The sequence below is a fragment of the Choloepus didactylus genome, chromosome 5 (genome assembly GCF_015220235.1).
Source record: "Choloepus didactylus isolate mChoDid1 chromosome 5, mChoDid1.pri, whole genome shotgun sequence".
In the NCBI taxonomy this organism is placed as follows: domain Eukaryota; kingdom Metazoa; phylum Chordata; class Mammalia; order Pilosa; family Megalonychidae; genus Choloepus; species Choloepus didactylus.
The window spans coordinates 47741941-47755706 of NC_051311.1; the positions used below are offsets into that span (position 1 = coordinate 47741941).

Genomic DNA, 13766 nt, shown 5'->3' on the forward strand with positions numbered 1-13766 from the left:
TCCCAGTTCCTGCTAAGTTTAACAAACTTGCAGTGCTCTCCAGGATAGCTGGAGCGGCCACAAAGGAAACTCCTGCGGAGGCTGAAGGACTTGGAGACGGGACCTCTACAGGGAGAGGGCAGGCCGGCCCTTGGGGAGAACAATGTGGCCCCAAGGCTGAGTCCAGTCAGGGTCTGGCCTTGGCCTCAGTCCCCCAAGGAGCCGGCCCTCCACCCCATGGGGTGGTCGCTGCCCAAGGAGAAGGGGCTAATTCTCTGCCTATGGAACAAGTTTTGCAGATGGTTCCGGAGAGGCAAGTCATGGGCTCAGTACCGAGATGAGCAGAACCTGCTGCAACAGAAGAGGTAAGGCTTGGTCTACCTTTCACACTGCTTTCCTCCCCTCTGCTGCCCCTCACCCCCTCACCACCCTGTCAGCAACCATCCCTGTTTGGCTGGACAAATTGGGCTCCCAGTCCTGGGCTAGCTAGCTCTGGGGAGCATTTTGTCTTAAGAATCCAGCTTGTGTGGTTAGCTTCCTGCTGCCCGGATGCCAGGTGGGAGAGGAAAGTACACGGATGGACACAGGTGTTCACTATTTTTAAGATCCAAATCAATTATGCAAGCCTGTTGTACTTCCCTAAAGGCAATGGCACCTTGTTAGACCTTGCAAGGATTATAGCATCATAGCGCCTCCACCCAAGAGGTGCTGGGTAGTAAGAATGATGCCCTGTATATTTCTTCTCTTCCTGCCCCTGGAACAGTCTCTCTGGCAGAAAATAGACATATGTATGTGGGAATGAATGAATGAATGAATGAAGCAGAGAAGAAACTACACACACCAATAGCTACAAAATAAGACAAATGTGATAACAGTTATGGTTCCTGTCCATTTATCTCATTAGACACTGAACCAGACCCAGACTCTGGGTAGGAGGATACAAAGACAAAGCCTGGACTCACACCTGGAGGAGTTTCTTACTCTCTTTGGTGGGAAGGGGGGGCAGGGGGTGATGAGAAACATTAGCAACTGACCAAAATGCCAGGTGTGTGTAGGACAATGTTATTCCAGACTGGGCAATTTGAGCAGCCATAGGGTTTGAGCCCAAAGGAAATCGCATGTCACTTCCAGCGCTTGAAAACTTCCCTAAACTCAGTTGATGGTACTCCCCCCTCCCCTTAGAGCAGCTTAAAGTTTGGAGATAGAGAGAAGGGGAAATGAGGAAACTTGAGCTATCTCTGTGGGTGGTCTCCCTCCATGTTTTCTAGTGGATTTCCCCATCTGGGTGGCTGGGCAATCTAGAAGGAAGTCTTGCCTGTTGGGGCTTTCCCTGGGCCTCTGAGAAGGCAAATAATAGGTCTATTCATTGGGAAAAGTCTGAAGCCTTTGTTTTCTAGGGTCTTTCTCCAACTCCAAAAGCAGGAGCCTGCCTTAGCCTGACTCGGAGGCTGGGGCATGCATGGGGTCTCAGGGTTTGTTCTTTTGCTAAAGGATCCTGAGCTGGAGATATGCTCCTTCTCTTGAGTGCTGGAATCCCCTCTCACATGCCAGCCACCCACCTCTCTCTCCCCAGGCCTAGGAGGGTGGAAGCTGGAGCACATGTTTGGCTGATGACATCTTGGGGGTAACAGTGGTATTATTGTTAGAGAACAGGCCATCCGTAGTTCCACTCATCCCCTTCCCACTCTTAGGACCCTGGGGCTGGGGGGAGCAAGGCACAGTGTGCAGGAAGACCTAGGAATCTAGAAGTGGTGGTGGAGGTTCTGTGTGAAGGTGAAGCCAGGGAAGGACCTGGGACTGGAGCACACAGTTTAGGATGTCTGCTTCCTGTCTTAGCCTAGCTGAGAATGGGCTGTTTCCACTTGCCTTTTCTGGCCCCAATCTTTCCTTGAGACCCACCAGATGGTCTTCTCTGCACCCCAGGGCTAGGAAGGCCTGACATCACCATTTAGAGACACCTTCTTTTCTCGGACTTTCTGGTTTTCTTCCATATTTTCTTGGCCGCCTTCTTCCAGGACAACAGGTGCCTTGGAGTATCATTTCCCCTTGGGGTGGGCATTACCCAGAAGGACGCTGAAATTGCCTGGAAGAGGAGTTTTCTAGTCTGCACAATCAACTGAACAAAGGAAAGACATGCAGGCAACTAGATAAATGTGGGGTAAAAAACAGTGCAGACAGGTGAGGAGATAAGCTGGTGGAAGAACGAGCAAACAATGTACTGAGAACCGGACACTACTAGTTACCTTCCCCTACATTGTCTCATAGAATCCCAGGGGAGTAGGTGCTATTATTTATTGCCTTATAAATGAGGCAGGCACAGACCCAGTAAATGGTGACATCAGAATTTATGACAAGGGCTCAGAGGGGGACTTCTGGTGATATACTGGTGGGATTTCATGGGGAGGAGGATGGTCCAATGAGAAGGGGAGATTTTAAGTCTCTCCAAGATGACCAGGAACTCTAAGTTCCCCCTGCCTTGGTAGATTTTCCTTGGATCTTAGGCAGAAAACCCTCTGCTTAAATCCACGTTGTTGGAATACCGTCCGAACTCTCAACTTTCTCCCATTTCTTCTGGATCATCTCTCCCTTGTCCTTGAATTTTTCTTATTTCCTGATATTCAATTTATTAAATATTTATTGAGCATAAGGGTCTCCCCCAGGTTTGCAGAAAATGAATATGACACATCCTCTGCTCTCAAGGAGCTCACACCCTATTGGGCAAACTGTGTAAAGGTAGGTTAGAAGTGAGCTTGGGGGATGTCATAAGAGGCATATAAACAAAGTGTGATAATAGAGCTTCCACGTCTGACTGGCTGATGGGGGCATTTTGGGTAGCTTCACAAAGATTGCCTTGACTGGTATATTCCATACTGGTATATTCTCTCTCTAAGAAGCTTGGTGGGAAGGTAGTAGACACTGGAGGTTTTCCTATGGTCAAATAGATGTGAATGGAAGTACCTGTAAAAGTTAAGTTCTGGGACTCTCTAATATCTTGTCTTCCCTGCTTCATTCAGTAAGTGCATACACACATGCTAACTTGCATGCACAGATGTCTACTTACATGCATAAAAGGAATTGAAGGGATTAGAAAGATGGCTGGACTCCAAGTTTCTAAATAGCCACTCTTGCCATGGCTTTGGCTTCCTTGTCCCACCTCCAAGAACCTGAACTGGAGGGAGGTGGCCCCAGGAGTGCCCAACTTATGCCTCCTCCCCACACATGACTCTTCTCTCCTTTATCTGTGGTCACTGATCCAGCCCTCCCCATCCCCACCCCTGAAAAAAAATTGGGAAAAGCATAAAACTTGAACTACTGCATAATTTAGTGGTAAAAGCCAGAGGCTGGGTTCGCAGTCGAGAATCCTACCTTTAACACTCTGTGTCATCATCTGACAATAATTTTGTCTGTGCTGCCTCAGTTTACTTTGATGAAAAATGGGAGAATTTTTCACCCAATGTTACGGGTTGTGAGGATCAAAAGCAATACATGGGATGCTTTGGAACCTGTAAAGCATATTCAACAAATGGGATTGTGTGATAAAAAAAATAAGAGTAAAAAGGCAACTCCCAGTGATGGCAGGAGTTAGAAGGGCTGTGATCTTCCTCCTAAAATACTGTATTCACCTGGGAATCAATACCCTGAGCTACCCTACTGTACACCCCCATTTCCCAAATGGCACTTCTGACTGTTCTAAGTCAGAAGGTGCTTGTGGAGACCCATGCATGTTGACGCAGTCACCTTTGTCTCCTCTAACCCCACTTCAAATACAGGTTAGCACAGAGAACAGAGACAGAGAAACAGTAAATGGGATACTAGCTCCAGCTCTGCCTCTGACTTGCTTGGACAAGTCACTTCAGAGGCCCTGTTCTCTTTATCAACCTGTTAAATGAACAGATTAGATTAAATTTCTGGGTCTGTAAGATTCTAGCTCTAAGATTCTAATTTGAACTCTCCTCAAGACTCTTTTGACCCTGCCTTGTTTCTCAGCAACCAGGTACAATACTTCACCCAGGCATACTGCACACATGTGCACACACACAAGTCCACACCCACAGTAACTGAGGAAGAGCACGGAGAGTGGGGCAGAAGGGAACGGGGCCAGGGGAAGTCAGAGATCCTCACTTGTGGGGGCTCAGAGGGAACCCTAGGGGAGAGATCATTGATATGTTTACTCCACAAAAAATATGTGCTACGTTTTGTGCCAGGAACCAGGTAGGGTTTCCACCAGGCTAATTAATGAACTGGATTGTTCAATTTTACAATTAATTGTCCAGTAAAATATAACATACTAAAACCTGGAAACACTTCATACTGTTATAATTTCAGATTTGCTCTATAATCAGCAAGAGCTTAAAAGCCTTCACCCTTTTGTTGCTACCTTAGTTAAGTATTTATTTTTTTTTTTTTTTTTTTTAATCTTTCAGTGCATTGTGTTTGTCTTCACTGTGAGTTTAGTTTTTTTTTTTTTTTTTTTTTTTTTTTAAATCATCATTTTATTGAGATATATTCACATACCACGCAGTCATACAAAACAAATTGTACTTTCGATTGTTTACAGTACCATTACATAGTTGTACATTCATCACCTAAATCAATCCCTGACACCTTCATTAGCACACACACAAAAATAACAAGAATAATAATTAGAGTGAAAAAGAGCAATTGAAGTAAAAAAGAACACTGGGTACCTTTGTCTGTTTGTTTCCTTCCCCTACTTTTCTACACATCCATCCATAAACTAGACAAAGTGGTGTTTGGTCCTTATGGCTTTCCCAATCCCATTGTCACCCCTCATAAGCTACATTTTTATACAACTGTCTTCGAGATTCATGGGTTCTGGGTTGTAGTTTGATAGTTTCAGGTATCCACCACCAGCTACCCCAATTCTTTAGAACCTAAAAAGGGTTGTCTAAAGTGTGCATAAGAGTGCCCACCAGAGTGACCTCTCGGCTCCTTTTGGAATCTCTCTGCCACTGAAGCTTATTTCATTTCCTTTCACATCCCCCTTTTGGTCAAGAAGATGTTCTCCGTCCCACGGTGCCAGGTCTACATTCCTCCCTGGGAGTCATATTCCACGTTGCCAGGGAGATTCACTTCCCTGGGTGTCTGATCCCACGTAGGGGGGAGGGCAGTGATTTCACCTTTCAAGTTGGCTTAGCCAGAGAGAGAGGGCCACATCTGAGCAACAAAGAGGCATTCAGGAGGAGACTCTTAGGCACAAATACAGGGAGGCCTAGCCTCTCCTTTGCAGCAACTGTCTTCCCAAGGGTAAAACTTATGGTAGAGGGCTCAACCCATCAAACCACCAGTCCCCTATGTCTGTGGTCATGTTAGCAACCATGGAGGTGGGGTAGGCGAATACCCCTGCATTCTCCACAGGCTCCTCAAGGGGGCACTACATCTTTTTTTTTTTTTTTTCCCCTTGTTTTTCTTTTTTCTTTTTTTTTTTTTTTTTTTTTTTTTTTTAACTTTCCCTTCTTTTTTCAAATCACCTGTATGAAAAAAAAAGTTAAAAAGAAAACAAACATACAATAAAAGAGCATTTCAAAGAGACCATAGCAAGGGAGTAAGAAAAAGACAAATAACCTAAGATAACTGCTTAACTTCCAACATGTTCCTACTTTACCCCAAGAAAGTTACATAATATAGCAACATTTCAGTGAACTTGTTCCTACTACAACCATCAGAAATTAACAGACCATAGTCATTTCTGGGCATCCCCAGAACGTTAAATAGCTTATCTGTTCTTCCTGGATTATTGTTCCCCCTTCCTTAATTGCTCTCTACTGCTAGTTCCCCTACATTCTACATTATAAACCATTTGTTTTACATTTTTCAAAGTTCACATTAGTGGTAGCATATAATATTTCTCTTTTTGTGCCTGGCTTATTTCGCTCAGCATTATGTCTTCAAGGTTCATCCATGTTGTCATATGTTTCACCAGATCGTTCCTTCTTACTGCCGCGTAGTATTCCATCGTGTGTATATACCACATTTTATTTATCCACTCATCTGTTGAAGGACATTTGGGTTGTTTCCATCTCTTGGCAATTGTGAATAATGCTGCTATGAACATTGGCGTGCAGATATCTGTTCGTGTCACTGCTTTCCGATCTTCCGGGTATATACCGAGGAGTGCAATCGCTGGATCGAATGGTAGCTCTATATCTAGTTTTCTAAGGAACTGCCAGACTGACTTCCAGAGTGGCTGAACCATTATACAGTCCCACCAACAATGAATAAGAGTTCCAATTTCTCCACATCCCCTCCAGCATTTGTAGTTTCCTGTTTGTTTAATGGCAGCCATTCTAACCGGTGTTAGATGGTATCTCATTGTGGTCTTAATTTGCATCTCTCTAATAGCTAGTGAAGCTGAACATTTTTTCATGTGTTTCTTGGTCATTTGTATTTCCTCTTCAGAGAACTGTCTTTTCATATCTTTTGCCCATTTTATAATTGGGCTGTCTGTACTATTGTCATTGAGTTGTAGGATTTCTTTGTATATGCAAGATATCAGTCTTTTGTCAGATACATGGTTTCCAAAAATTTTTTCCCATTGAGTTGGCTGCCTCTTTACCTTTTTGAGAAATTCCTTTGAGGTGCAGAAACTTCTAAGCTTGAGGAGTTCCCATTTATCTATTTTCTCTTTTGTTGCTTGTGCTTTGGGTGTAAAGTCTAGGAAGTGGCCTCCTAATACAAGGTCTTGAAGATGTTTTCCTACATTATCTTCTAGGAGTTTTATGGTACTTTCTTTTATATTGAGATCTTTGGTCCATTTTGAGTTAATTTTTGTGTAGGGGGTGAGGTAGGGGTCCTCTTTCATTCTTTTGGATATGGATATCCAACTCTCCCAGCCCCATTTGTTGAAAAGACCATTATGGCTCAGTTCGGTGACTTTGGGGGCCTTATCAAAGATCAGTCGGCCATAGATCTGAGGGTCTATCTCTGAATTCTCAATTCGATTCCATTGATCTATATGTCTATCTTTGTGCCAGTACCATGCTGTCTTGGCAACTGTGGCTTTATAATAAGCTTCAAAGTCAGGGAGTGTAAGTCCTCCCACTTCGTTTTTCTTTTTTAGAGTGTCTTTAGCAATTCGAGGCATCTTCCCTTTCCAAATAAATTTGATAACTAGCTTTTCCAAGTCTGCAAAGTAGGTTGTTGGAATTTTGATTGGGATTGCATTGAATCTGTAGATGAGTTTGGGTAGAATTGACATCTTAATGACATTTAGCCTTCCTATCCATGAACATGGAATATTTTTCCATCTTTTAAGGTCCCCTTCTATTTCTTTTAGTAGAGTTATGTAGTTTTCTTTGTATAGGTCTTTTACATCTTTGGTTAAGTTGATTCCTAGGTACTTGATTTTTTTAGTTGCTATTGAAAATGGTATCTTTTTCTTGAGTGTCTCTTCAGTTTGTTCATTTCTAGCATATAGAAACATTACTGACTTATGTGCATTAATCTTGTATCCCGCTACTTTGCTAAATTTGTTTATTAGCTCTAGTAGGTGTATCGTTGATTTCTCAGGGTTTTCTAGATATAAGATCATATCATCTGCAAACAATGACAGTTTTACTTCTTCTTTTCCAATTTGGATGCCTTTTATTTCTTTGTCTTGCCGGATTGCCCTGGCTAGCACTTCCAGCACAATGTTGAATAACAGTGGTGACAGCGGGCATCCTTGTCTTGTTCCTGATCTTAGAGGGAAGGCTTTCAGTCTCTCACCATTGAGTACTATGCTGGCTGTGGGTTTTTCATATATGCTCTTTATCATGTTGAGGAAGTTTCCTTCAATTTCTACCTTTTGAAGTGTTTTTATCAAAAAGGGATGTTGGATTTTGTCAAATGCTTTTTCAGCATCTATTGAGATGATCAATTGATTTTTCCCTTTCGAGTTTTTAATGTGTTGTAATACATTGATTGTTTTTCTGATGTTGAACCATCCTTGCATGCCTGGAATGAACCCCACTTGGTCATGGTGTATGATTTTTTTAATGTGTCTTTGGATTCGATTTGCAAGTATTTTGTTGAGGATTTTTGCATCTATATTCATTAGGGAGATTGGCCGGTAGTTTTCCTTTTTTGTAGCATCTTTGCCTGGTTTTGGTATTAGATTGATGTTAGCTTCATAAAATGAGTTAGGTAGTGTTCCATTTTTTTCAATGTTTTGAAAGAGTTTGAGTAAGATTGGTGTCAGTTCTTTCTGGAAAGTTTGGTAGAATTCCCCTGTGAAGCCATCTGGCCCTGGGCATTTATTTGTGGGAAGATTTTTGATGACTGATTGGATCTCTTTGCTTGTGATGGGTTGGTTGAGGTCTTCTATTTCTTCTCTGGTCAGTCTAGGTTGTTCATATGTTTCCAGGAAATTGTCCATTTCTTCTACATTATCCAGTTTGTTGCCATACAGTTGTTCATAATATCCTCTTATAATTTTTTTAATTTCTTCAGGATCTGCAGTTATGTCACCTTTTTCATTCATTATTTTGTTTATATGGGTCTTCTTTCTTTTTGATTTTGTCAGTCTAGCTAGGGGCTTGTCAATCTTGTTGATCTTCTCAAAGAACCAACTTTTGGTGATATTTATCCTTTCTATTGTTTTTTTGTTCTCTATGTCATTTATTTCTGCTTTAATCCTTGTTATTTCTTTTCTTCTACTTGGTTTAGGATTGGTTTGCTGTTCATTTTCTAGCTTCTTCAGTTGATCCATTAGTTCTTTGATTTTGGCTCTTTCTTCCTTTTTAATATATGCGTTTAGTGCTATAAATTTCCCCCTTAGCACTGCTTTTGCTGCATCCCATAGGTTTTGGTATGTTGTGTTCTCATTTTCATTCGTCTCTATATATTTAGCAATTTCTCTTGCTATTTCTTCTTTAACCCACTGATTGTTTAGGAGTGTGTTGTTTAACCTCCAGGTATTTGTGAATTTTCTAAGTCTCTGATGGTTATTGACTTCTAATTGTATTCCATTGTGGTCAGAGAATGTGCTTTGAATAATTTCAATCTTTTTAAATTTATTGAGGCTTGTTTTATGTCCCAGCATATGATCTATTCTGGAGAAAGTTCCGTGAGCACTAGAAAAGTATGTGTATCCTGGTGATTTGGGATGTAATGTCCTGTAGATGTCTGTTAAATCTAATTCATTTATCAGATTGTTTAGGTTTTCAATTTCCTTATTGGTCTTCTGTCTGGTTGATCTATCTATAGGAGAGAGTGATGTGTTGAAGTCTCCCACAATTATTGTGGAAACATCAATTGCTTCCTTTAGTTTTGCCAATGTTTCTCTCATGTATTTTGTGGCACCTTGATTGGGTGCATAGACATTTACGATTGTTATTTCTTCTTGCTGAATTGCCCGTTTTATTAGTATGTAGTGGCCTTCTTTGTCTCTCAAAACATCCCTGCATTTGAAGTCTATTTTATCTGAGATTAATATTGCTACACCTGCTTTCTTTTGGCTGTAGCTTGCATGAAATATTTTTTTCCATCCTTTCACTTTCAATTTCTTTGTGTCCCTGTGTCTAAGATGAGTCTCTTGTATGCAACATATTGATGGTTCATTTTTTTTGATCCATTCTGTGAATCTATATCTTTTAATTGGGGAGTTTAATCCATTTACATTCAACGTTAAAACCGTGAAGGCATTTCTTGAATCGGCCATCTTATCCTTTGGATTATGTTTGCCATATTTTTCCCTCTCTCTATTAATATCCTTTATTGTACCCATACCGAATCTCTTTAGTACTGAACCTTTCTCCAAGTCTCTCTGTCCTGTCTTTGTTTCTCTGTCTGTAGGGCTCCCTTTAGTATCTCCAGTAGGGCAGGTCTCTTGTTAGCAAATTCTCTCAGCATTTCTTTGTCTGTGAAAAATTTAAGCTCTCCCTCAAATTTGAAGGAGAGCTTTGCTGGATAAAGTATTCTTGGCTGGAAATTCCTCTCTCTCAGAATTTTAAATATATCGTGCCATTGCCTTCTCGCCTCCATGGTGGCTGCTGAGTAGTCACTACTTAGTCTTATGCTGTTTCCTTTGTATGTGGTGAATTGCTTTTCTCTTGCTGCTTTCAGAACTTGCTCCTTCTCTTCTATGTTTGACAGTGTGATCAGTATATGTCTCGGAGTGGGTTTTTTTGGATTTATTCTATTTGGAGTTCGCTGAGCTTTTATGATTTGTGTATTTATGTTGTTTAGAAGATTTGGGAAGTTTTCCCCAACAATTTCTTTGAATACTCTTCCTAGACCTTTACCCTTTTCTTCCCCTTCTGGGACACCAATGAGTCTTATATTCGGACGCTTCATATTATCTATCATATCCCTGAGGTCCATTTCGAGTTTTTCAATTTTTTTCCCCATTCTTTCTTTTATGCTTTCATTTTCCATTCTGTCATCTTCCAGGTCACTGATTCGTTGTTCAACTTCCTCTAGTCTTGTACTATGAGTGTCCAGAATCTTTTTAATTTGGTCAACAGTTTCTTTAATTTCCATAAGATCATCCATTTTTTTATTTAGTCTTGCAATGTCTTCTTTATGCTCTTCTAGGGTCTTCTTGATTTCCTTCATATCCCGTACTAGGGTCTCATTGTTCATCTTTAGTTCTTTGAGTAGCTGCTCTAGGTGTGTCTCTTCTGGTCTTTTGATTTGGGTGCTTGGGCTTGGGTTATCCATATCGTCTGGTTTTTTCATATGCTTTATAATTTTCTGTTGTTTTTGGCCTCGTGGCATTTGCTGTCCTTGATAGGGTTCTTTTAGGGTTTGTAGACCAGTTGAAGTCCTTATCTCTAATTTATCAGATCTACAGCTTCGTGGAGTACACTTTCTCTAACTAACCAGCAGGTGGCGTCCACGAGCCACCTGTTCTCCACAAGCCAGATCTCCCCTGCTTAGCCTTTTTGGTGAGTGGGGGAGTGAGTCTTGTGGGGCCCAATTGGTGTCCCAAGCTTGCGTGTGTAGTTGGTGTTGCCTGCCCTGTATGTGGGGCCTGTTTCTGGGCAGTCGGGGAGGGGGGGTGGCCCTAACAATCAAATCTCCCTGATGATCCTAGAGTTTTAAAGCTACTGCAATAGTCTAATCCTTCAGTTCAGTCCTGCCACAGTTTGTCTCTGCCACTGACCCACAAGTCTTTGGTATTGGCGTATGGCTCCTGAGACTTGCAAGTGGGCCCCTCTTCCAGGCTGTGCACCCCGGGTCCTCTGTTGAGGGATGACTGTGCTATGTCACAGGTGAGTGCCGTCCCCCCAGGGCAGTTCTGGGCTGCTGGGCTGTGTTGGGAGGCTCCCAGTCTGCTCAAATGATGGCTGAATGGGGCTCTGTTAATTCACACTGCTCCCCCTTCCCAGCTCTGGGACATTCAGCTGAGGTTGCAGGGAAGGCTAATGTCCACGCCCAGTTTTGTGGTGTGTGCCTGTTATTTGAAGCACTTCCGTCACACTGGGTTGTCTGGGGCAGCTCTGGGCTATGGGGCTGGCGATGGGCAGGAGTGTTTCCTGTCCACCAGGATGGTGGCTGTGAGCGGACACCCCCCTTTTCTTGGGAAGTTGTGTTGTTTAGTGAATTTTCTCAGCCACTGGATTATTGCCTTTTGTCTCAGAGCTCTCTTATTTCTGCTCTTGACTTGACGTGCCCAAATTTCAATTCTTTGAAGCTTTCTGTATTGAGCTTCTTAGAGTAATTGTTTTAGAAAAAGCAAAAAGGATTTAAAAAAAAAAAAAAAAAAAAAAAAAAAAAAAAAAAAAACGGCCCTCCTCAGAGATCTAATGGGTTATTGAAATGCTAATAGACAAAGCAACCAGGGCCATTAAGGAAAGGTGCCCTGGGCAGAGAGATCAGCCTTGCTTCGGGATTTGCATATGCGCCTCAAGGCCTGATCTCCGCCCTTCCCCTTTCTGTGTTCACCAGAACTCCAAAAATCCTCTGCTTTTACTTTGGAGCTTCTCGTGTTGTTTTCCTTCTATGCCCGTCTCCTCTCTGCTGGGCTGGCTGCTCTCAGAGTCTCTGGTGTCTGGCCTCAGTCTATCTATGGTTGGAGTTTGAATCAGTAGAATGAGTTTCCGATGAGAGCAGCCACTGGAATTCTCCCTTCTCCTTCCTGGAGCTGACAGCCCCTCCTCCCCCGGGACTGAGCCTGGCAGGGAGGGGCGCGGGTCCCCTGGCCGCAAAAACTTACAGATTTCGCTGATCTCAGCAGTTCCACGTTTTCATGAGTGTTGTATGAAGTATGCCCAAAGACAGATTGCTCTGTGGTGTCCAGTCCACGCAGTTCCTGGCTTTTTACCTACTTTCCTGGAGGAGTAACTAAAACATACAGCTCACCAGTCTGCCATCTTGCCCCGCCCTCCGAGTTAAGTATTTAATGATCTGTAAACAAACATGTATAGGAAATTACTAATTTTTTAAGTGGGAAGAATCCTTTTATATTTGATTATGAATAATAATATCTCTAAATCAGGGTTTCTTCTCCTTGGCACCATTGACATTTTGGGCAGGAAGCTTCTTTGTTGGGGGAAGCTGTTCTGTATAGGATGTTTAGCAACATCCCTGCCCTCCACCTACTAGATGTCAGTAGAATTCCGTTCCCTTGGTAGGGAGAGTGGAAACCTCTGGTTGAGAACCACTGCTCCAAATCACATTCTGCTAGTAATGTTAAAATTATTATAATCCAACCATTCAAATAGGAAGATATCTTATTGGTGTCTCTTCCTCCCATCCTAAGGAAATGTCTGGCTGGGACGTGGTAAAGGTATGTGGGATTTTTCCCAGATCTGAATTTCTGTGATGGGCCGCTATTGATGAAACAAACCACTTGAGAGAACAAGAATCGTTGGATATGTCTAATCTTTGCACCCCTTTAATGCACCCAAGGGTAGCCCTGTGTTTGGGATTCTGCCTTGCTGCCAAGATGTGAGCTAGGACTTTCTCTGCTGCTCCCTTGTGGCCTTCTGTAATAATTGCAAGTAATGGATCTGCCCCAGTCCTTCAGAACCTATCCAGGCATTCTTTCCTCTTTTGCTGGATTCTGGAGTTTGCCAACCAGAGGAGGTGAGTTCTCTATAAACCCTGCTGAATGGGGCCATAAGCTGATTCTTCACCCCAGGATGTGGTCTGACTGAGGTTGCCAGATAAAATACAGGACCTTCAGTTAAATTTGAATTTCAGATAAGCGACAAATAAGTTGTTAATAAAAGGATGCCCCAAATGTTGTGGGGACATACTTGTACTAAAAAATTATTTGCTATTTATCTAAAATTCAAATGTAATATCCTGTATTTGTATTCGTTAAATTTAGCAACCCTAGGCTTGACCGTAGCTCCTTGTCCTTTCCAGGTATACTAGGCAGTCAACAGAAGCAAGAAAAGGAATACAAGGAATGGTGGTTTGGGTGGTCATTTACAGGCTCCTCAGATGTTTAGGGCCAAAAGGAAAATCTTTGGACCTGCCATTGACTATCTCCCCACTCATATCTTGGGGAGCAGGGAGCTGACCTCTGGAATTGGGTAAGGAGACCCCTTGTTTCATTTCTAGCTTTGCCATTAACCTTTCACACATTCAGTCAAAATGGGGCACAAAACCAAAAGATAGTTGGAGGAGGGCAGTGTAAGGATGCAAAGATGAGTAGATTTGAAAGTGACTGATTTTGATCCTGAAGTATCCACATTGTAGGGGAAGAGACAGAATAGTTACAACACACAGGGAAAAATGCTGAAATAATATAAAGGCTAAAGCAGAGAGTAAAAACTTCCTGAGAAGGGTGAGGGTGTGTGTTGGGGAAAGCTTTATTTGTGTTTTTCTTTCTC

General features: G+C 42.4%; 1 protein-coding gene across 2 annotated transcripts in view; it reads left to right on the forward strand.

The window, feature by feature from the left end:
- The window catches only part of LOC119533986 (transient receptor potential cation channel subfamily V member 6), a 22927-nt gene continuing 9161 nt past the window's right edge, over positions 1-13766 (forward strand). The window contains exon 1 of one of the 2 annotated variants that reach the window (XM_037835980.1): positions 1-344. In XM_037835980.1, coding sequence (XP_037691908.1) covers positions 217-344 — 128 coding nt within the window. In that variant the 5' untranslated portion in view covers positions 1-216. Of the gene's footprint in view, positions 345-13280; positions 13467-13766 lie in introns of those variants that run through there. The other variant, XM_037835981.1, reaches the window with a different exon arrangement.